The following is a 25,340-nucleotide window of genomic DNA, read 5'->3' as shown; positions in this document are numbered from 1 at the left end:
TAAGGCAGGTTTGCTTCATGCTAACTGCTTACTATGTCTTCCAGGTACTTGAAATACATCAGTAAACAGAACAGTAATCCTTGCCTTTATGGAGTTAACACTGGGACAAGGGGAGATAGAGAGTAATAAACACTGTAAGTAAACTATATGATAGTAAATTGTGTGTGTGTGTGTGTGTGTGTCTGTGTCTGTGTGTGTATAAACAACTGAGTAGACTAGAAGAGAATCAGGAAAACCAGAGAAAAGGAATTGAAGTATCTATGGTGTCATAACTGATAAGGCTATTGCCTAAGAGATGCAGCTTTATTACTGCTTCAGAAATTAGATCTGTCTTATGAGTATTTCATTGCACTAATAACTCCTACTACCTTTCTGCAACTGGTGTTATAATTAGTAATAAAAGTGAGAGTCAAACATGTTTGTAGAACATTAGTTTTGCCTCTCTATCTCTTAGCTCATGGCCTGACACATAAAAGATGTTCAATAAGTATTTATTGTATGACAATGCAAGCCATAAATAGTTTATCTGAACAGTTTGGGTCCCAAAATTTGTTCAGGGGTTTTCTTCAAGGGTCAGACAATAAATGTTTTCAGACTGTCAGCCAAACAAGTAATGAGTGTGGCTGTGTTCCAATAAAACTTAATGTATAAAAAACATGCAATCAGCACAGGAGTTTTCCAATCTCTTCTTAGTTTATTCTATATCTAATTGGCTTAAGTCTTCAGTTAAAATTTCCTTCAAGAATAAAAGCAAATTAATCACCTACTTGCAAATATTTACTTTTTAATGCTAATCAACTAACTCAAATAAACAAAACATAATTACAACAAATACAACCCATGCAAACTCCACTTCTCCCTCCCTGTTTTCTTTTGTCTTTTCTCTTTCCCTTTCCCTCTCTCTTTTAAGTGAAAATTGGAGACTCACTCAAACTGGGACAGAAGGTACTACACTAGCTAATGTTATCCCATAGTTTTTGTGAGAGAGAACACACACACACACGTAGCACTACCAGCCATCTAGTAATATGATGCAAATATCAGAGACTGAATTCAGGTAAATAAAGGCAAATGCAGAAGCTGCTCAAAGTACTAAATAAGCAAACAATTCAAACATATTAAGTCTGATACAGAATTTAAGAATTAATTTAGTTAGTCGTTAGCAGTGTGAGTTTGGAAATTGTGTGAATTGTTAAACTGTCAGCTCCAGTGAAGCAGGCAATTTGCTTAAATCTTTTAAAGTAATAGTTTCCTCAACTGTAAACCAGGGGCAATAACAGCGCCAACCTCATAAAGTTGCTGCACTCAATAAAATATCAGCCTTCCACTGGCCTTTGAAAGAGCACACCTACATTTTATCCAGAGGAGGAAATGAGTACATCATTAAGCCTGAAAATAAAGGATTAATGAAGGAGAACTCTTAAATCTCCAAAAGTATGCTTAAATGTACTTAAAAATATAATTTTGCTTACTGACCCACACATTAACATTTAATTTTCTTCACCTGTCTACTTACATAAACTATACCACTTCTTGTTTTTATTTTATTAGATCATAAGCCCTTTTTTGTACTTTAATACAAAAAAAGTTTGAGAATCAAGATTTCCAAAAGGTGTGAGTATTATGATTGACTTATACTTTTCTCCTTAACAAAATGTAACTAAATAAGTCTGTCATCAAATATGTAACCTTTGGACCATAAATTTTATTGGCATAAGAGATTAGAAGGTTACTGGAAGGTAAACACTATTACTTGATATGCAGTATAATGATTGGTCTAAAGCACTGATCTGATTCACTTGCACTGTCCCCTCCAGGAGACAAGAGTATAATCTAGTGTTTAAAAAAAATAAGAAGGAAAAGTATATTATCATAATTTTAGTTACACTTTATTACAATAAAAACTAGATTAAAAATTGTCCATGATACATGTATAACAAGTTAACTGACTGGTATTTAATAACTTCTCTAAAATATTTATTTGTAAAATCTCTAGTTTGCCAAATTTTTGTTAAGAAACCAAATTCTCTAACTGTCCCAGCATCAAAATTCTAACACCTACTTCTGCCTTCAAAGCTGGGTAGCAATGTCTGAGAGCAAAATCTGCTGAGGTAGTTCTGAGCTTACTGAGGCACTGACAGAGGAAGGTCTGCATAAATGGGTTATCAGAAGACAAAAACCAGGGAAAGAGCCAGGATGTGTGAGGCTTTACCTCCAAAAATGTACTACTGGGAAGAAACTGTTGCTGAAATGAAGTTGACCTTTCTTCCTTTGCATTTACAATTAAAACATGTGGCTTTTTTTTCCCCCAAAATGTGTTTAATGGTCACACTTATTGAAATTCACTTTAAATAGTGTAAAATTATCTATTTTTAGTTTTATAGACAGAAACATTTTGACAAACACGTACAGTCCAATTGATCATCAGTATAACCAAAATACAAACTACAAAATATATATAACCAAAATACAAACTTCCATCATTCCAGAAAGTTTCCTCATTGCCCTCTGTGGTCCATGGCCCTTCCCTCCAACTATCAAATCCAATTTCTGATCCTATCATCCTTCCTTTCGGAGAAAGCAATGGCAACCCACTCCAGTACTCTTGCCTGGAAAATCCCATGGACGGAGGAACCTGGTAGGCTGCAGTCCATGGGGTTGCGAAGAGTCAGACACAACTGAGTGACTTCACTTTCAGTTTTCACTTTCATGCATTGGAGAAGGAAATAGCAACCCGCTCCAGTATTCTTGCCTGGAGAATCCCAGGGACGGCGGAGCCTGGTGGGCTGCCATTTATGGGTTTGCACAGAGTAGGACGCAACTGAAGCGACTTAGCAGCAGCAGCAGCATCCTGCCTTTTGAACATTGTCCCATGAATGGGACACTGTATAGCCTGTCTTCTTTTATCCAGCATGACAATTCTAAGATTTCGTTCATCTTGTTGCATGTATCAGTTTATGTCTTTTTATAGCTGAACAGTACTTCACTGTAGGAACATAAATTCTTTATCCATTCATCAACTGATAGACATTTGGGCCTGTTTTGGTAATTGCAAACAAAGCTGCTTTAAAAAGTTTAACTTAAAGGTCATCGTGTGGACAAATATTTTAATTTCTGTTGGACAAACACCTAGGATTAGAGTGGTTATACATATGATAAGGATATATTTAACTATATAAGAAATTTTTTATTAAAAAAAGACAAAGATTGATAACTTCACTAAAACAGGATACTAAATGGATGGTATACCATAGTTCTTATGAGAGAGAACACACTACTAATCCTGCAATTTATCAAGTTAAGGAATACACTGTGTCCTAAGCCCTTTCAGTCACGTCTGACTCTTTGCAACTCCATGGACTGCAGTCCATCAGGCTCCTCTGTCCATGGGATTCTCCAGGCAAGAATACTGGAGTGGGTTGCCATTTCCTTCTCCAAAGGAATACACTGGTACTGTGTAAAATATAGATTGCTTACACTGAACAAGAATCACTTAGATAATATATGCAAATTCCCCAGCACATGCCTGGTGCACAGTATATGCCTAATGACTGTTCTCTCTACACTGTTCAAATTCCCATTTTCTTAATGTTCTCAACTCCCCCAAACCCAAACTTACATAAACCTGCAGTTAAACATAAATCATTGTTTGTTAAGTAAGCTATACAGAAGAGACAAAAATTTCAACCACTGTTTTTTTTAATTTATAATTTTATTTACTTTTGGCTGGGCTGGGTTTTCGTTGTTGCGCGAGCTTTTCTTTAGTTGCACCTAGTGGGGGCTACTCTAGCTGTGGTGCACTGGCTTCTCTCTGTGGCTTCTCCTGTTGGGGAGCATGGGTTCTAGGGTGTGCGGGCTTCAGTAGTTATACCACATGGGCTCAGGAATTGTGGTTCCCAGGCTCTAAAGCACAGGCTCAGTAGTTGTGGTACATGAGCTTTACTGATCCATAACAAAGGGGATCTCCCTGGACCAGGGATAGCACCCAAGTCTCCTGCACTTGGCAGATGGGTTCTTTACCACTAAGCCACAGGGAAGCCCTCAACTACTTTTTAAAGCAAAACCAATTCTACTCAGTCCTTTAAGCTGTTCATTTATCAGTTGCAGGGCAGAAGCTCTAACAGCAGCAGATCCCAAGTAATATCCATTGTGTGTGTACATATATATATATATATATATATATATACACCACATCTTCATTCATTTATGGACATGGGTTATTTTCATATCTTAGCTATTGTGAATATTTATTTCATATCTTGAATACTATGAAGACTGGGATGCATGCATCTTCTTGGAAATTGAGTTTGTGCATTTATTTAAGGATATATATCCAGGAGTAGGACTGCTTGCTGGATCATACGGTAACTCCATTCTTAGATTTTTTGAGGAATCTCTATATTGTTTTCCATAGTGCCTACAATTTACGTTCTAACCATCATTGCAAGTTCTGTTCAGTTTAGTCGCTCAGTCATGTTAGACTCTTTGCGACCCCATGAATTGCAGCACGCCAGGCCTCCCTGTCCATCAACTCCCGGAGTCCACCCAAACTCATGTGCATCGAGTGGGTAAATCCCTCCCAGCATCAGGGTCTTTTTTCCAATGAGTCAACTCTTTGCATCAGGTGGCCAAAGTATTGGAGTTTCAGCTTCAGCATCAGTCCTTCCAATGAACACCCAGGACTGATCTCTTTTAGGATGGACAGGCTGGATCTCCTTGCAGTCCAAGGGACTCTCGAGAGTCTTCTCCAACACCACAGTTCAAAAGCATCAATTCTTCGGTGCTCAGCTTACTTCACAGTCCAATTCTCACATCCATACATGACCACTGGAAAAACCATAGCCTTGACTAGACAGACCTTTGTTGGCAAAGTAATATCTCTGTTTTTTAATATGCTATCTAGGTTGGTCATAACTTTCCTTCCAAGGAGTAAGCATTTTTTAATTTCATGGCTGCAATCACCATCTGCAGTGATTTTGGAGCGCCTCAAAATACAGTCTGACACTGTTTCCACTGTTTCTCCATCTATTTCCCATGAAGTGATGGGACCAGATGCCATCAGTGTAAGGGTTCACTTTTCTCTATATCCTCTCCAACATTTATTGTTTGTAAACTTTTGATGATAGCCATTCTGAGAAGTGTGAGGTGATATCTTATCTCATTATGGTTTTTATTTGCATTTCTGTAATAATTAGTGAGGTTGAACATCTTTTCAAGTGTCTTGTTAGCTATTTGTGTGTCTTCTTTGGAAAAATGTCTATTCAGGTCTTCTGCCCATTTTTTATTTGGGTTGTAAGTTTTTTTGATATTGAGTTGTATGAACTATTTATATAAAATGAAAAGACAAAGATAAAGACTGTTATGATGCCACTTATAATTGTAATCTAAAAAACAATACAAATGAATTCATATAGCAAAGGAGCAACACATTCACATATACAGAAAACAAACCAGTGGTTACCAGTGGGGAAAGAGAAGAGGGGAGAGGGTATGTTAGTATAGGATTAAGAAATACAAACTCAGAGGAGTTCAGTTCAGTCACTCAGTCATGTCCGACTCTTTGCGACCCCCATCAGCTGCAGCATGCCAGGCTTCCCTGTCCATCACCAATTCCCAGAGTTTACTCAAACTCACGTTCATAGAGTCGGTGATACCATTCAACCATCTCATCCTCTGTCATCCCCTTCTCCTCCTGCCTTCAACCTTTCCCAGCATCAGGATCTTTTCTAGCGAGACAGTCCTTTGCATCAGGTGGCCAAAATATTGGAGTTTCAGCTTCAGAATCAGTCCTTCCAATGAGTATTCAGGACTGATTTCCTTTAGGATAGACTGGCTGGGTCTCCATGCAGTCCTAAGGGACTCTCAAGAGTCTTCTCCAACACCACAGTTCAAAAGCATCAATTCTTTGGTGCTCAGCTTTCTTTATAGTCCAACTCTCACATCCATACATGAAAACTGGAAAAACCATAGCTTTGCCTGGTGCTGCTCCTGCTAAGTCGCTTCAGTTGTGTCCGACTCTGTGCGACCCCATAGACTAGTCAGACCTTTATTGGCAAAGTAATGTCTCTGCTTTTTAATATGCTGTCTAGGTTGGTCATAGCTTTCCTTACAAGGAGCAAAAGTCTTTTAATTTCATGGCTGCAGTCACCATCTGCAGTGATTTTGGAGCCCCCCAAAATAAAGTATGTCACGGTTTCCATTGTTTCTCCATCTATTTTCCATGAAGTGTTGGGACGGGATGCCATGATTAAGAAACACAAACTACTATGTACAAAATAGATAAACAACAAAAGCATATTGTGTAGTACTGAGGATTATAACCATTATATTCTGATAATTGTTAATGGAGGATAAAATTTAAAATATTGTATCACTATACTGTGTATCTGAAACTAACATAATACTGTAAATCAACTATACTTCAGTCAATAGGTAAAATAAATGAATAAATTAAAATGTAATTGATGACTAAAATAAATGAAAGCAATACATCCTACATGCAGGAAACATTTCAGGTGAGCATCACCATCTTGTGTTCAAAAAGAGTAATTGCAGTACCAAATGTATTGTCAAATATAGAACACAGATGATAATAGAGACCAAAGTATGAGATCTAAAATCCATTTTTCAAATTTACTCTAATGAATACACCAATAATTACTGTATACAAAGTTTACACTGTTCATGTTTTATGGTTATAATACTTCAAAATTTACCTGTATTTCAAATTAGATGGCACATATCTTAAGAACTGAATTTTCTTATATGCCCCTGTCTGATACTTTTGTACACCACTTCCAAACACACAAACACAAAAGAAAATATAATGCCAGACCAAAATATGGCATATTACTATTAACCCTCTATAAGCACTTTAAAAATAATCACCAAACTAGCTCTTCTATTTGACTTTAAAATAGTCAAAAAATGGCTCCAGATTTAGCTCTTGGCTACAACATGAGATTCTATAGGTATTAATAATCTAACAGAAGATTTTTCAACTTTAAAAATGACTCAATTCTAAATAATCATAGTCAGACATTTCTGGTATAACTCATAATTATTTTTACATTAATAGAAGGTTTTAAACAGCATAGTAAATAGACCAAAATATTACAGGCTGAACAGACAACTATGAAAAGAGAAAATATGCAGCTCAACAAGTTTTCCTTTTATAAAGAGTAATAAATTTTCAGGGAAGAAGTTAAGGTGTTTTTCAACTGTCAGCTAAGTTTTCTATTTCACAACAGTACCTTTAAGGCTGATTTATGGCTCTCCCCCCACCCCCATTTTCTGACAATCAAGTGGTTAAAAAGAAAAGTCACTTTTGCACCTGGATGATATTTGCCTACTTTATAATCTGTATGAAGAAAGGAACTTTTCAAAAACAAGAACATTTGAAAAGGTGATACCTGAAAAAACACTTAAAAAAAAAAACGAGCATAAAACCTCAAAAGACAAAATAAAAACTCCAGAAATTTGTTTGGTAAATATCAACCCTTAATGCAGCATTTGGAATCTCTATTACTATTTCTGTGTCACAAAATAAAAGAACTGAGAACCTAAAGACATATCACAGATTGTGTAGTACATCTTTGACAGGTACAGAAATAGAGGTCCAGAGAGGCTAAATAATTTCAAAGAATACACTGATAACAACAGAGCTTGAGTTAGAAACCAAGATCTCTTTGTATCACATTTTTTTTTCCCCTAAATAGGCTCATTTCGAGATATAATTTACATACCATAAACTATACTCATTTAAAGTGTACATTCAATACTTGGTAGTACAACCATCAACAAAATCTAGTTTTATAATATTTTCAGAATCTGGAAAATTTCCCTTAGCAGCTTTGCCATCAGTCTCTTCTCCCACGCCTATTATTGTTCAGTCGCTAAGTCATGTTCAACTTTTTTTGACCCTATGGACTGCAGTATACCAGGCTTCCCTGTCCTTCACTATCTCCTAGAGTTTGCTCAAACTCATGTCCATTGAGATGGTGATGCCATCCAACCAGCTCATCCTGTCATCCCCTTCTCCTGTTGCCCTCAATCTTTCCCAGCACCAGGGTCTTTTCCAATGAGTCAGCTCTTTGCATCAGGTGGCCAAAGTACTGGAGCTTCAGCTTCAGCACTAGTCCTTCCAATGAATATTCAGGGCTGACATTAGGATTGACTGGTTTGCTCCTGCTCTCCAAGGGTTAGCATCAGACAATAATCTGCTTTTTATTTTTACAGGTCTGACTTCTCTAGAAATTTCATACAAATGGAATAATATACAATCTTTTCTACTTTCTTTTACTTAGAGAAATATCCTTGAATTTCACTCATGTTGTATGTATCAGTTATTCATGCCATTTTTATTGAAGTATAACTGACTTCCAATATTATATTAGGCTCAGGTATACAAAATAGTGACTTGGCATTTTTATACATTTGATCATCATAGTAAATCTACTTAATGTCACTACACAAAGTTATAACAATGTTATTGACTATATTTCCTATGCTGTACAATTATACCTTTATGACTTACTTATCTTATACTTGGAAGTTTATAACCCTTAATCCTCTTCACTTATTTTACCTATCCCCTCACTCCTCTCTACTCTGCTGCTAAGTCGCTTCAGTCGTGTCCAACTCTGTGTGACCCCATAGACGACAGCCCACCAGGCTCCCCCGACCCTGGGATTCTCCAGGCAAGAACGCTGGAGTGGGTTGCCGTTTCCTTCTCCAGTGCATGAAAGTGAAAAGTGAAAGTGAAGTCGCTCAGTCATGTCCAACTAGTAGCGACTCCATGGACTACAGCCCACCAGGCTCCTCTGTCCGTGGAATTCTCCAGGCAAGAGCACTGGAGTGGGGTGCCATCTCCTTCTCCCTCTACTTAGCAACCACCAGTTTATTCTTCGTATCTATGAGTCTATTTGTTTTGTTAAGTCTGTTCATTTGTTACGCTTTTTAGGTTTCACATGTAAGTGAAATACAGTATTTATCTTTCCGATGTTTTTCATTTACCATAACACACTATGCTGCTGCTAAGTCGCTTCAGTCGCGTCCGACTCTGTGCCACCCCAGAGACAGCAGCCCACCAGGCTCTCCCGTCTCTGGGATTCTCCAGGCAAGAACACTGGAGTGGGCTGCCATTTCCTTCTCCAGTGCATGAAAGTGAAAAGTGAAAGTGAAGTCGCTCAGTCGTGTCCGACTAGTAGTGACCCCATGGACTGCAGCCCACCAGGCTCCTCCGTCCATGGGATTTTCCAGGCAAGAGTACTGGAGTGGGGTGCCATTGCCTTCTCTGTAACACACTATAGGTTCATCCAAGTTGTCCCAAATGGCAAGATTATAGTTTTTATGGCTTAGTAATATTCCGTGTGTGTGTGTGTGTGTGTGTGTGTGTGTGTGTGTGTATGCATGCATGCGTGCTCAGTCATGACTGACTCTTGTGACTTTAAGGACTATGGTCTACCAGGCTCCTTTGTCCACAGAATTTTCCAGGCAAAAATACTGGGTGAGTTGCCATTTCCTACTCCAGGTTATCTTCCCGACTGAGGGATCAAACCCCCATCTCCTACATTGGCAGGTGGATTCTTTAGCACTGAGACAAGCTAGGAAGCCCCTATGCGTATGTGTATACAGTATCTACATCTCATGTCTTCTTTATCCACTCACTTATCATCGAACACTTATGTTGCTTCCTTACCTTGGCTGTTGTAAATAATGCTGCAATAAGCACTGGGATGCATCTCTCTTCTTATATCAGTGTTTCTGTTTCTCAAATAAATACTGAGAAGTGGAATTTCTGAGTAATATGGCAGTTTCTATTTAATCTCTGCTAATACCTGCTATCTTCTTTATAATAGCATTCTGATAGGTATAAGGCAATATCTCATTGTGGCTTTAATTTGCAGTTCCCTGATGACTATGATGTTGAGCATCATTTCATGTATCTGTTGGTCATCTGTCTCCACTTTGGAAAAATGTGTATTCTTTGCCCAGTTTTTAACTGAGTTGTTCACTGATGTTGACTTGTATCAGTTCTTTGAACATTTTGAATATTACTCCCTTATTGGATATATCATTGCTAACATCTTCTCCCATTCAGTAGGTGGTAGCCTTTTCATTTTATTGATAGTTTTTTTTCACTGTGCAAAAGCTTTTATTTCGATGTAGTCCCATCTGTTTATTTCGCTTTTGTTGCCTTTGCCTCAGAAGGCAGATTCAAAAAACTTTGCTAAGACCAATCTTAAAGAACTTACTATGCTTTCTTCTAGGACTTTTGTAATTTTAGGTCTTATATTTTAATCTATTTTGAGTTTATTTGCACTTAGTATAAGAAAGTGATCCAGTTTGATTCTTTCACATGCTGCTGTCCAGTTTTCCCAACATCATTTATTGAAGAGACTGTCTTTTCCCCAATGTACATTCTTGACACCACTGACATAATTAAGTGACTATACAAGCATAGGTTTCTATCTAGGTTCTCTATTTTGCTGCGTTGATGGATATGTCTATTTCTGTGCCAGTATCATATTGTTTTGATTACTACATTTTGTAGTATAGTTAGAAATCAGGGAGCATGATGACTGCTACTTGGTTCTTCTCTCACAAGGCTGCTTTGGCTATCCTTTATGAGTTCATACAAATTTTCAGGATTATTTGTTCTAGCTCTATGAAAAATTCCCCTGGAATTTTGATAGGGATTGACTCTGAGACTGATGTGGATAGTAGGGACATTTTAAAATATTAATTCTTTTAATCCATAAGCACAGTATATCTTTCCATTTGAGTCATATTTAATTTCCTTCATTAACAGCTTATAACTTTTAGAGTACAGGTCTTCACCTCGTTTAAACTAATTTCTAAGTATTTTATTTTTGATGCAACTGTAAATGGAAGAGCCTTCTTAGTTTCTCTGATAGTTTTTTGTTAATATATAGAAATGTAACAGATACTTGTATATTAATATTGTATCCTGATAATTTACTAATTGCTAGTATTAATTCTAATACTTTATTTGGTGGAGTCTTTGGGGTTTTCTATATACAATATCATGTCATCTGTAAAATGGTGGCAGTTTTAACATCTCGCTTTCCAATTTGAATGCTTTTTATTTTCTCTCTCTGAAACTGTGGTATCTACAACAAGGGTAAGATTTCTGAAGATGCAATAAAGGTATCATATGAAATAAAACAAAATGCCAAGCCTGGAGGACATAAAGACTGGTTTGTGAGGCGGAATGTAAAAATAAGACACAGAATACAGTTTTCAAATATAAATAACTACATAGAAGAGGTAGTAAAAACTGTTCTTTATAGCATTTTGGAGTAGAATCAGGCTGGTATGCAGATGCTTTAGGCAGAAAAACAGCTGCTTATTCAGTAGAATAAAGAGTTTCCTAGTAGTCTGAGTCAAAGATAAAGTGGTCTATTTCATGAGTTAACATACTCCTCATCAGTATAGGTGAGTAATAAACAAAGAATGGAGAAATGAGGGGTAGAAATTTTGTAACAGGCTCAATATATCAGAAGCATAACTAGACTATTAAATTGTCCAAGTTGTTCTCTAATCTTAAAAAAAAATAATTTTTTTAGAATGTGTGTATCAAGGACAATATGTACTTTATTATTACGCTAACAGAAGATTCAGTTCAGTTGCTCAGTCGTATCTGACTCTTTGCAACCTCATGGACTGTAGCCTGCCAGGCTCCTCCATCCATGGGATTTTTCAGGCAAGAATACTAGAGTGGGTTGCCATTTCCTTCTCCAGAGAATCTTTCCAATCCAGGGATCAAACCCAAGTCTCCCTCATTACAGGCAGACGCTTTACCATCTGAGCCACCAGGGAAGCCCTAACAGAAGATTAAACAGACTCTTATTTGCATGGTGACATAATCAAATGTTATTTACTAAAAAGTGAAAGTGAAAGTCGCTCAGTCGTGTCCCCATGAACTATACAGTTCATGGAATTCTCCAGGTCAGGATACTGGAGTGGGTAGCCTTTCATTTCTCCAGGGCATCTTCGCAAGCCAGGGATCGAACCCAGGTCTCCCACATTGCAGGTGGATTCTTTACCAGCTGAGCTACCAGGGAAGTCCAAGAATACTGGAATAAGTAGCCTATCCCTTCTCCAGTAGATCTCCTGACCCGGGAATTGAATTGGAGTCTCCTGCATTGCAGGTGTATTCTTTACCAACTGAGCTATCAGGGAAGCCAGCAGGCACACTGGGGCACACATAAACAAATGAAAAAGCAAAATCAGGTACAAAGTAGCTATCTGTGATTACAGAGTCTTAACTCCTCAAAATTTAAACATCTAGTCTGAAAATCTCAACAATGAAAACACTACAAAGGTCCTTCAACTCACAATTATAGAAAGCAAAAAAACAACGTAACTTTAAGACTGAGATGTCATGAATACTATTTTTTCATATAATAAAAATTTTGCTTCTATATTTATGGATTTTGGTAAGTCATTCAGTTGGAAAAATAATGATTTAGCCCAAGAAAATGTATTTTAAAGATGAAATATTAAAAAAGCTCAAGAAGATATTAAAGGTATTTTAAAGAACAAAAAGTTAATATAATCCCTCTACTATTATTGGTTTATTTTAACCTCAGCATATTGACCCATATTTATGGGCCGTATATATTTACAAAATAATATATTTAAACAACCTTTAGAAAAACGTTGTGGTTCTTATGTGAACAATGGACACTAGAGACTTTAGCAAACTGCTAAAAGCTTACAAGTATAGACCAATGGTCAGTAAACTTTTTCTGCAAAGTTCCAAGTGATAATTTAAGCTTTGTAAGTCATAGGTCTCTACCATAACTACTAAGTAGTGCAAATGAAATCACAGACAATACATCAAAAATTAGTGTAACTTAGCTGCTATATTCGGAGAAGGCAATGGCACCCCACTCTAGAACTCTTGCCTGGGAAATCCCATGGATGGGAGGGCCTGGTAGGCTACAGTCCATGGGGTCGCTAAGAGTTGGACACGACTGAGCGACTTCACTTTCACTTTTCACTTTCATGCACTGGAGAAGGAAATGGCAACCCACTCCAGTGTTCTTGCCTGGAGAATCCCAGGGACAGAGGAGCCTGGTGGGCTTCCATCTACGGGGTCGCACAGAGTCGGACACAACTGATGTGACTTAGCAGCAGCAACAGCAGCTGCTATATTTAAAATGAATAACCAACAAGGTCCTACTGTATAGCATGAGAACACTGATCAATGCTATGTGGCAGCCTAGATGGGAAGGGAGTTTGGGGGAGAATGGAGACATGCATGTGTATCCATGTATAGCTAAGTCCTTTGCTGTGTAGCTGAAACTATCACACTGTTAAATGATTATATTCCAATATAATATAGAAGCTTTAAAATCTGAAAAAAAAAATAGTGTAACTTTGTACCAGTAAAGCTTTATTTATGAGGCCTGAAATTTGAATTTCGTATCATTTTCACATCACAAAAATTACCTTTTTTGTCAACCATTTAAATAAGTAAAAACCATTCTTAGATCATGAGATGCAGAATAACAAGTGATAACAGATCTGGCACACAGGCCATAGTTTGCTGACCCCTGGGAAGGACAGTCTTTATCTTAATCTCTAAATGAGACATGACTCACATATGTATACAACCTCTGACAAAATTCCGTTCCCCCATTCCTGAAGCTGAAACCATTGTTAACTGCTGCCATAATAAATATACTGAAAACACTTAACACTTTTAAAAAAACAAAAAAAACCCACACACAAACAGCAACAATAACAAAACTACTTCTTACAAATGATGGTAAAACTGAAAATGGAAAATGACCTTGCAAGAAGCCTCCCACATCTGACCAATGACCTTGCAAGAAGCCTCCCGCATCTGACCACACTGTGGCTCACCTTCTAACACTCTAAGACTCTCCATATCATTTTGATAAATATTAAAGATCAAAAAGTGAAAAGGGAAGTCACTCAGCTGTGTCTGACTCTTTGCGACTGCATGGACAGTAGCCTACTAGGCTCCGTGGTTCATGGGATTTTCCAGGCAAGAATACTGGAGTGGGCTGCCATTTCCTTCTCCAGGGGATCTTCCCAACCCAGGGATCGAACCCAGGTCTCCTGCACTGCAGACAGACGCTTTACCATCTGAGCCACTAGGGAAGCCCAAAGATCAAAAAAGCATCCTGTAAATACTTACAGGAAAGTAAAGAATTATGATTCACTTAAACTTTTAATGTTTCTTAGATCAAGCAGCTTGTTTTTTAGTTCTGACTTATCTGAGAATAGCAGTAACAAATGAATAGGACTTTTAATTTATAACTAGGAAGGGTGGAGAGGAAAACTGTTCACAAATGTATTTTTAACCTGTCTGAAGGTATTTCTGGAATACATATTCATTTGAAAATTGGAAGCTACATATATTTAGCTTCTCATCTATTTAGTTTCTCATCTGCTGACATTTCTAAACATGCTACTTTTTCCATGTTACAGAGATATCAATAAAGTCAACTTTTAATTTATAGTCTTTAAGAAATAAAAACATTATGCTATATTTAACCAATCAACCTGTCTTTCAGAAAAACTAGGAGGAAAATTAATTACAGTTTATAACTTCCATGAGTTAAAATACTAAGTTAGAAAATAATTTTGAATACTGAATCACTCACGACCTCTACATAATTTACAAAAATGTCAATTGAGCAATCTCTTCCATAGATGGCTTAGAGCATAATTGTTAAAATTCTACAAATTTACTATTATAAGAAAACTAGGTTTCAGGCTAGATATAATCATTATAGTAGTAATCATTATTGAGAGCCTGTTATATACCAAGCATGAGTACTAAAAGCAGCCATACCAAGCATCAGTACTAAAAGTAGCCAAAGGGACTATATTTTTAAATATTCGTAAAATTAAACCATTCTGAACCTTGTTTAACACTAGGGTAAGAAAACTTGATCATTTCTTCCTTAATATCCAACATAAATGCATGAAATACCATGGACTGAACACCATACTCTTCTAAAGGCGCTATGTAAGCTACCGCCTAACAAAGAACAATATAAACTCCCAGAGTTTGAGCTTTAAACCATTATTTGGGCATCAAAAATAATTATTTGTTGCTCTGTTTCCTGATGTTGCGTAAATCCAGGCCAACATCAATCTAAAGACAATGCAATGACCTGACATCACAATCTCATTTATCTTCATCTGTCCTTCACATTCTGTCATTCTTAATGTAAAACGGGCTCTAAAGGATGCAACCTCTCTTCACTCACCTAAAAGCTGAAAGAGGAGGGTAAGTGGGTAAAAGGTCTATGGTGGCTTCAGTATACCACTGGAGACTCCAAGCAATCACTTCACTCAGCCTAGAGAGCTACATTGCACCTAATGTGCTTAACATGTAAACATGACATAGCAGGAAGTAGGATAATGTGATTCTTAAGGTATGTGTCTCACTTCCCTTGCTGAATCCTCAGGAAACTCCAGCTTTAGTATCCCCAGGCTATATGGAACTGAAATATTGTCCAAAAAAGATACTAAAAATGCACAATATATGGGACACAGAATGATATCAATTTCACTTCTCTGACAGTCCAAGAATTCTTTCCATTCCAATATACTAACTTAAGGTCATCATGATACAGAGGTTGTAAGTCAACAGGCAACAGGATTGTAAAGTATGCAAGCTAATTTACATGGCCAAACACCTTAATTAAATGTACCCAAGTTAGACTAACTGCATCATATCTTTCATATTAGAACAATCCCTCTTTCCAGATTTACGTCAAAAAGAAAAACCTCTACCTTTCAGCATCAGCACAGGAAATTTACTTTAATTCTCCTGTCGCCTATTCTCTTCCTACTACTGTTTTTCCCAGACAAGACAGGTGGTGAAAACTACGTCTATGCATTTCATAACAGGAAGTTGTTCTTTGTTAAATCATCTCTTAAGACTGTTTTGTCTCTAACAACACATTCAGGGCACATTTTGAAAACCATGTTCTAATCACACATGTGCTAAAACCGTTTTTTTCCAAAAGTACTATTAAATAATACACAAATTTTTACAAAAATCACTGACTATTTAAGGTACTGTCTTTTGCACAACTACAGAACATATGCAGAACATTTAGACCATGGTTCAATGTACTAAATCCAGAGTTGTACTTGAAAGCACAGCATGTATCATTTGATGATCTTGAAGCCATTGTTTTATCACAAAATATTTTTTCCATTTACCAATTTTGCTTTGCTGCCAGTCATAATTATATAATTTCATCTATTACAAATTAGATACTACCGATTTTGAAAAATTTGAGTAGTAAAGGCCTTTAGATCCCTCTGACCTAGAAAATTAAGTTTCAGCATAGAATTACAAACACTCTTAATATCTTAATTTAAATATGTTCATCTAAGATTAGTTTGGTAAAAATGTTGTATTTCTAAATTTTAAAAAATGAATCCAAGTATATACAAATGTGTGTGTATATGATGCATGCACACACACAAACAAGCATACTTATAAGTACACATATATACATATATGTGTTTGTATATGTTTGCACCTCTCTGATGCATCTAGAAGCAAAGGTTAATTAGTCAAAAGTCAATACCAGTGTGTAACAATACTGGTACTTAAAACACACATTTTCAACAATTAGGTGATTTTAGAACCAAGACGTTAAGTTAGTATTTTATAAAAGATCAAAAACATGACAAGAATTTTGGCAAGTTATTTCCCAAACTTTAATTTCTCAAAGTCTGTGATACTGCAGGTTGCCACTTATGAGTTGCCATAATAAAACAGAGCATCTGCGTCCAAAGGCAAATATTATTAGCAAGCAATAAACACATTAAAAACAATGCAAAAATAAAGTATAAAAGAACCACTTCCCTCCCTTCAATCTCCCACCTTTGGAGACAAGTTCTGCCCAAAGTGGTTAAGCATTTTCTCCAAGAGAGCAAAGATATCCACAGACAAAATTATCCCTAAAAGAATGGAAGTCATCTACCATTACCTCTGGGTATTGGTATTTGACATATTCTAAAATGAAGGCGAATAAAGGTCCAAAACCTTAGAGTGACACAGGATAACTTGTAATCTCTAGGTTTATCTTAAACTTCTTTAGGTCTTTTCTACCACGTGGAGGTAAAAACTAGGATAAATTTTACCTCAATGCAAAACACAAGAGGTTGAGGTTCAATGTAGGTTTTATAGAGCAAAAAGTTAGCAAAAGAGATGACATCAACAATTACACTGTATTAAACAACAGGCTTACTGTTATAAAGAACATGAAAAATGTATCCTTTAAATAAAGCAGTTTAAATTCATTTAACCATTTCTACTTTAAGAGAGATTATATGTATAATTGAAGATATATCTGGACAAGGCAAGGCACAGAAATACTCCATGTGAAGAAGACAGACTCCACAGAAAAGAATATTTCAAAGGAGCAGGTTTGTACCCAATCAAATGAATGGCAAAGATAAGTTGGTCTCTGTGAAAGTTAGAAGTTATTCTTAGTGCCCAGAAGAGAACTCACATAGGGGCTGGAGAAGAAGCTGAAGAGTACTGTGGCAGGAAGAATTCTAGCTCAATCAAGATGCTATTGTGAAGGGCTTTGCAAATGTAAAACAGTCCTGAACCAGCTGACTAGAAGGTGAAGAGACTTTCCTTGATGGACCTAACTTGATCAGGTGCGACTTAAAATGACACTAATTAGGCTTTTTCTGGCAATAGAAATTTAAAGCATAAGACAGATAAAATATGATGGAGAGTCTCCATTGCTATCTTGGGACAATTGAAGGGGCCACGCAAGTCTCAAGGGGCTGAGAGTGGTTCCTAGGTGACAGCTAGAAAGGAAACTTAGTTCTTAGGTCTACAATCACAAGAATTGAATGTAGCCACAATTAGGTGAGGAATACCAACTAAGGACAAGAACAGAGTTGGCCAACAACTTGTTGAGTTCCTGAGCATGCATCATATACACACACATACGTATATACTTTGATTCATTTTTTAAAATTTAGAAATACAACATTTTTACCAAACTAATCTTAGATGAACATACTTAAATTAAGATATTAAGAGTGTTTGTAATTCCTGAGCATCTGCCATGCCCAGATTTTGACTTACCTAGAGAAATAGTAATAAATATTGTGTGAAGCTGTTAAATTTGAGGTAACTTGTTACACAGTAAGACAAACTTAATACATGCACTAATCAAGCTCAGTCATATAGCTTGATTTAGAAGAACCCAAGAAGTTTACAGTAAGCCCCAAATCCTACTTCAAGAAATGTTTCTAACATCAAGACATACAACACTAAAATATCAAAGAGGGCCGTTAGATTAGACACTACAGGGAAAGAAATCTAAGAAAAATTTCAAGCTTATTAGCCATAGTAACTAGGAGATAAAGATCATAAAATACAATATGTATTTACCAGGAAAAAGATGATTCTTCTAGAGTCACTGAAACCAAAAGGTTGGATTAGGTCATCTTTAAGGTATCTCTTAGCACTTTCTATAATTCTTGTTAAGATATAATCCTATCTTTTTTAACAGACATGAAAAATGCCTGGGTATGAACCCAGATCCTACAGATGTTCATAACTCAACCAGCTTCTTATAAAACACTGAATCAGGAAGGGAACAATTTAATTTATTAAGGTTCAAAGCTTTCTCATCTGCATTCAACCAAAGGACTTCATAACACAGCAAAATACCAAATTGAATGAAAGCAAGGCTTTCTTCCCATATAAAACCTACCTTCATATTTTCAAAAAGATGATTTTTTTAAATCCCATATTTAAAACTGAAAGTCTGTATATATGTGCACAAGGAGGAAAAAGTTTATAAGGTCATGTACATGAGGCAATAACATTAACAAAAGCTGATAAACTGGTTGATACCCTGGGAGTAAATTTTTACACTCAATTTAGACCCTTGTTAAAAAATTATACATTAAGTATAAATTAGGCTCTTAAAATTTAAGTGAACTCATTTGTTAAAACATGACTTGGGGGAAAAATAGTGGTAGCAATCAGTTCAGTTCAGTCTCTCAGTCATTTCCGACTGTGACCCCATGAACTGTAGCACGCCAGGCCTCCCCGTCCATCACCAACTCCTGGAGTTCACCCAAACTCATGTCCATTGAGTTGGTGATGCCATCAAACCATCTCATCCTCTGTCATCCCCTTCTCCTCCTGCCTCAATCTTTCCCAGCATCAGGGTCTTTTCAAATGAGTCAGCTCTTCGCATCAGCTAGATAGTATTAATTTTGCACCTATATAGCTTAATTTAATGGTATAATCTAAGTAACTTCTTAAGAGAAATAAAACTCATTATCATTTTGATTCTATTTACTCTGAGAGCAATTGCTAGGTCAGGACCTCTAGAAAACTGTTGAAAATAACTTGAGTCTAACTACTTAGTGAATATCCAGAATTTTATCCTAATATGAATGAAAATATTTTTAAAAAACTTCTCAAAATAAATCAGATGAAACACAAAAAGAATTTCAGAACTTCAGTACCATAGGGAACTATATTGAGAGTTTAATGCAACAATGAGGGAGAAGAAACTCAAGGGATAATAAAGGAGTTTCATTAATACCAAACCATAAGCAATAAAAACATAAACAAAACTTTTTCTCTGTTCTCTTCATTTCCTTTAGTTTAAGATCTTTCAATATCCTCTAAATGACAAACTGATTAAAAAGTAGTTTGACAGAAAAAAAAAAAGAAAAGAACCCAATATAATCAAATGATCCAGTTCTTGATTATACAACACCCACACAGCCTTCTTTCCTTACCTTGTCTATCCTATCTGGACGATTGGTAGCTGCCAAAACTGTCACATTCTTTAACTGTTCAATGCCATCCATTTCCGTCAAGAGCTGAGCCAAGACACGATCAGCTACATTCCCAGCACCTGAAGAACTGATTTTTAAAAACACAGTTTTCAAAATCTATTTACCTATCCCCAAACACTCTACTATCTTAAAAAGACTATATATTCTGTACCAAGAAACATTATGTCTTTTTCAAATTATGAAATGCATGCTTCAGAATTCATTATTGTTGAATTATCATATTCAAGAACTAACTAGATTGAAATAATTTCTTTTCCTCCATCATCAACCATGATTATTTTCTCCCTAAGAATGAAATGCTAAAAAGCATCAAATATAAAAGATCTGGGAAGTAAGATATGAGATTATTTTTTAAAGGTTCATCAAATACATAATTACTTAATTGATATTTACATTTTATATGGCAATTAAACTGACAAGAATTGGGAATAAACAAATGAGTAAGATACAGATCCATTCTCACATGAAGTTCAGAGCTTACATGAGACAGAAAACTCCTTACAAACATATAACAAATGGGGTATTTTTGACCTATCTTGATATTTTCATAAATATTAAGAGTATATTTAAACATATCAGCAGATAAGGAGTCACCATAACACACTTATCTGGAGAGGCAGGCAAAAAAAAGCATTTTATTTTGTTGCTTTTGTTCATGTTCTAGGTCAATTACAAAGCTATTCCTGGAGAAACTATACTTTAATGTCATTTTCTTTGATCACAAAAAAAATACTGAATATCTAATTCTTAAGAAGTAAACCCAACAGGTCTTAATAGTGAATAAAATCCTGATATTACACAATCAAAGTCTCAAAATAGTAATTCTCATTAGCACTAGCTGGAATTTACTAAAATCTGTTTAGAACTGAGAAATACACAATAAACATCTGCGTGGACAATTATAGAGTGAAACAACACTGTAAATATATCAAATGTATAAATTCAACCGGATGCAGTTCAGAGTGGGAGAGGAGGGCAAGAGGGCAGAAAACCACACCCCATACTCTTGTCTTAGCATGACAGCAAGTACACCTTAATGTTCATACAATCATCACATAATACATGTAGTAATAAAGTAATCAGGATCTCTAAACAGAAGAATTTAAATCTCAGCATGCATTACAAGTTCCAAAACTTGACACACAGGAGAACAGCCTCTAATTCACACTAATCAAACACATAAGGCTGTTATATAAATCATTACTATCAATTAAATGGTTGGTTCTTTCAGGTTATTATATAAATTACACTGTCAATTTATGAAATGGTCTTTCCCAGTGCCAAAAAACTTTGCGAGCAAGCAAGGAGAATCAGAGAAGCCAGTGAGATTTGTTTTAGTTAGCACTAATTCCTGCAAGTAAACAATTGGCAGGTGTATGAATCTGCTGACCTGATCCTTCCAAAAATGCTCCATGATAAAACTTATCCAAATGTTAGATAGGAACATTGCTAGCAAAAGCTCTAGGGCTCCTGCATGATGACGACAAGCATATAAATATTTAAAAATGGCAACTGATTACATCTGAGGCCTATAATTATATCTAACTTTGCTAATAATTAGTTGTGGTAGTACGCTACAAGGTGCTATGGAAGGTCACAGGATCAGGTCCTGGGAGAGTCAAGGTGAGCTGTCCAGAGGAAATGGTTTCTAACCTACAACCTAAAAGAAATGAGTGGGGATCAGTCAAAAAATAGAGGGAAGAGAGAGAACACTGAAAATGGAAACCACTTCAGAATAGCACAGCATGGACGGAGGAGTCTGGCAAGCTGCAGTCCATGGGTCCCCAAGAGTCAGACACGACTGAGCGACTTCACTTTCACTTTTCCTTTCATGCATTGGAGAAGGAAATGGCAACCCACTTCAGCGTTCTTGCCTGGAGAATCCCAAGGACGGGGGAGCTTGGTGGGCTGCTGTCTATGGGGTCACACAGAGTCGGACACGACTGAAGCAACTTAGCAGCAGCAGCAGCATTAATGTAAAAATGTAAAAGATCACCAGAGAAAGATAAACCAAGGGTGTATGACAAAGGCTTTATTATCCAATAGGAAGTTTCAAGTAGAGACATGACAAGATCAGATTTATGTTTCTGAGGATCACAGTGGCTACAATATAGAAAACAGGTTACAACTGGGCAGTGAAACTGAAAGTTGCTCAGTGGTATTCTACTCCTTGCGACCCCGTGGACTATATAGTATATACAGTCTAGTATATAGTACAGTATACTATATACTACACTATATATACTGTATATATATATACAGTATATATAGTGTAGTATATAGTATATACAGTATATACAGTATAGTATATATATAGTATACTATGTATATACTATGTATATAGTATAGTATAGTATATAGTATATATAGTATACTATATATACAGTATACATAGTATATGTATATAATATATAGTATAGTATATAGTATATACAGTATACTATATAGTATATATATATAGTTTAGTAGAGTATATATAGTACTATATAGTATATACTATATAGTACTATATACTATAGTAGTATATACTACTATATATATACTATAGTGTATATATATATATACTAGTATATATACTATATAGTATAGTATATAGTATACACTATAGTATATACAGTATATACTATAGTATATACAGTATACTATATATACAGTATACACAGTATATATAGTATAGTATATACTGTATATAGTATATAGTCCATAGAATTCTCTAGGCCAGAACACTGGAGTGGGTAGCCTATCCCTTCTCCAGTAGATCTTCCTGACCCGGGAATCAAACTGGGGGTCTCCTGTATTGCAGGCAGATTCTTTATCAACTGAGCTATCAGGGTAGCCCTAACTGGGCAGTATTGGTCAGAATCTTGGAAGTCTTAACTTCCTCCTAACAGTAAAAAGCTCTATAAACTGAAAAATTAACAATTCTTTTTGACCCCTCAGAAATGTCAGACCCAAGTACCCTAACCCGTTCAGGCTGCTATAATAAAATACCACAGACTAGGTGGTTTATAAACAATAAAACTGCATTTATCACAATCTGGAGGCTGGTAAGTCCAAGATCAAGAGGCCAGCATGGTCAGGTGAGAACTCTTCCTCTGGCTGGTAACTGACACCTTCTCACTGTGTGCTCACTTACTACTACACTACTAAAGGCCTACTTGCCACAGTTCCTTTTACCCAGTAAACCATGTCTATCAAGAAAAAAACTGTAAGGCAGAATAAAAGGCAAACCAACAAAGCTGGAAGAAACTGAGTTAGCATCAGAACCAGAAAATCAGCAAGAATGCTAGAATTATCAGATCAGTAATTTTTTAAAACTATGACTAATATGCTAAGGGCTCTAGTGGACAAAGCAGACGACATGCAAGAAAAGGGCAACATAAGCAGAGAAATGGAAATTCTAAGGCTCAAAGAGAAATGCTGAGATGTAACACTGTAACAGAAAAAAAGAATTCCCTTTTTGGGTTCATTGGTCGATTACAAAGGGCTGAGGAAATAATCTCTGTTTAAGTGAACAGAAACATTCAAAATGGAAAAGCAAAGAGAAAACTGAACTAAAGAAAACAGTGGAAAAAAAACAACAACAGAAAAAGAATATCCAAGAACTGTGGACAACAAAATATGTAATATATGTATATCTAAAATACCAAAAAGAGAAGACAGAATAGAGCATATTTGAAGTGATAATGACTGAGAATTTCCCCAAATTAATGTCTGACACCAAAATCCAAGATAAGGAATATCAAAAATCAATAATGCCTTGAATATTCCAGCTGACCACTATATCTATGCTGTCATATTATGGTCAATATTCAGTTTGAACCTAATAGTAAATAAATTACTTTAGATTAACAACATACCCTATAAAAGCAGACAGACATATATTAATATAATGAGTTATCTTCCCCAGCTGTCCGAGAGCTGTGTAAGCTGCATGTGCTCTGAATAACTGCAGCTTTGTATAAACTGTTAACACAGAGAATGACATAAAAGTATGTATTTTTTCATTTTGCCATGATTTCCCAGTAAAAATTCCAAGCTAACATAAGCATTACATTTGTATAGTTTTGCTCCTTACACTTCTATAGTTTTGACTCAATTTACCCTCAAAGCAATTTTTTGAAGGGAATTTTTCACAATCTTGGCCCTCCGTACGCTGCTGTTATAAACATAATCCAACAAAAGGAAAATAAGGAAATTTAACATATGTAAGTTCAAACATTTTTCTCACAACAAGCTAAAAACTGAAGCAGAAGAAATGCTTATAAACGTGTCATTTTCTTAAATGCCACAGATCTAGAAATGGTGACAAGGAAAACTAAAATTTTACAGTGATTATAATAAATAAGTATATAATATAAAGTTTTACAAATCACTCCAGTAAAATCTTCACTGATCAGTACTTATTGGGAAGGTTTCTTTGAATTTGGAAAAGAGCTAAGATGTGATACTTAGTGAAATCTTCCCTCATAGCTCAGTCGGTAAAAAATCTGCCTGCAATGTAGGAGACCCAGGTATGATCCCTGGATTGGGAAGATCTCCTGGAGAAGAAAATGGCAACCCACTCTAGTATTCTTGCCTGGAGAATCCCATGGACAGAGGAGCCTGGCAGGCTACAGTCCATGCAGTCGCAAGAGTTGGACACGACTTAACAACTAAACCACGATGATACTCAGTAAGGTTGTGTTCAATTGCCAGCTTTACCACTTTTCTTTTTGTGTAATCTTGTGTAAGAGATACTTCTCTGAGCCTCGGTTGTCTCAAACATGGAAAGACCCATAGCACTCTCAAAATTAAATAAAATGTATAAAAGATCTAGCATAATACTTAGTGCAAAGAAAAGATCAATAGATAATTATAATAATAATTCTTATAACTATTCTCACCACTGTACCTTGGTGACTGGCGATGTGTATAACCTTTTACAAGTTATTTTAACCAATTAAACTGAGAAAGGAACGTGTGGCACATAAATGTTACTGAAATAGAACATGAACGTGATGTATGATTAAAGACTTTCAGAAGTTAAAACAGGTCAGCAGATACATATTGTCAGTTCCTTACTTAGCTTTACTTAAAACATGGTAGAAAGTATAAAACTTCCTTAAACTTTTCCATGAAAACCACTAACATAATGCTAAGGTAAAAACTCAACTGCTTTTCGGCCTTTTGGCTAAGATGAAGTTTAAGGTAACAACTACTCCTCTTGAGCCCTTCATAAGGATGCCCAAAACAGTGAGCCTAATAAATAAACTACAAAGAAATACTTTGTTTATATAAGATGTATTAGAAGGAAATTACTATACACTGTAATGAGACTTCTTTACATTTTAGTCTTAACTATATACTAGCTGTTCAAATGCAGTGAGACTTTGGCTCCTCAGAGTCCTCAAGGCACAATATATTTTGAATAGCAAAAATTTCCAGATAAGGAGATCTTTATACTGCTCAGATATTTTTAT

The 25,340-nt window shown here is 36.0% G+C and overlaps 1 protein-coding gene across 1 annotated transcript in view; it reads right to left on the bottom strand.

Moving 5' to 3' along the window:
• The window catches only part of SPATA5 (spermatogenesis associated 5), a 347,905-nt gene that overhangs the window by 202,766 nt on the left and 119,799 nt on the right, over nucleotides 1-25,340 (bottom strand). The window contains exon 14 of the mRNA XM_005691277.3: nucleotides 19,819-19,945. Coding sequence (XP_005691334.2) covers nucleotides 19,819-19,945 — 127 coding nt within the window. The remainder of the gene's footprint in view (nucleotides 1-19,818; nucleotides 19,946-25,340) is intronic.

The sequence above is a fragment of the Capra hircus genome, chromosome 17, assembly GCF_001704415.2.
Source record: "Capra hircus breed San Clemente chromosome 17, ASM170441v1, whole genome shotgun sequence".
Taxonomy (NCBI): Eukaryota; Metazoa; Chordata; class Mammalia; order Artiodactyla; family Bovidae; genus Capra; species Capra hircus.
This window is presented reverse-complemented; position numbering and strand designations above follow the sequence as displayed.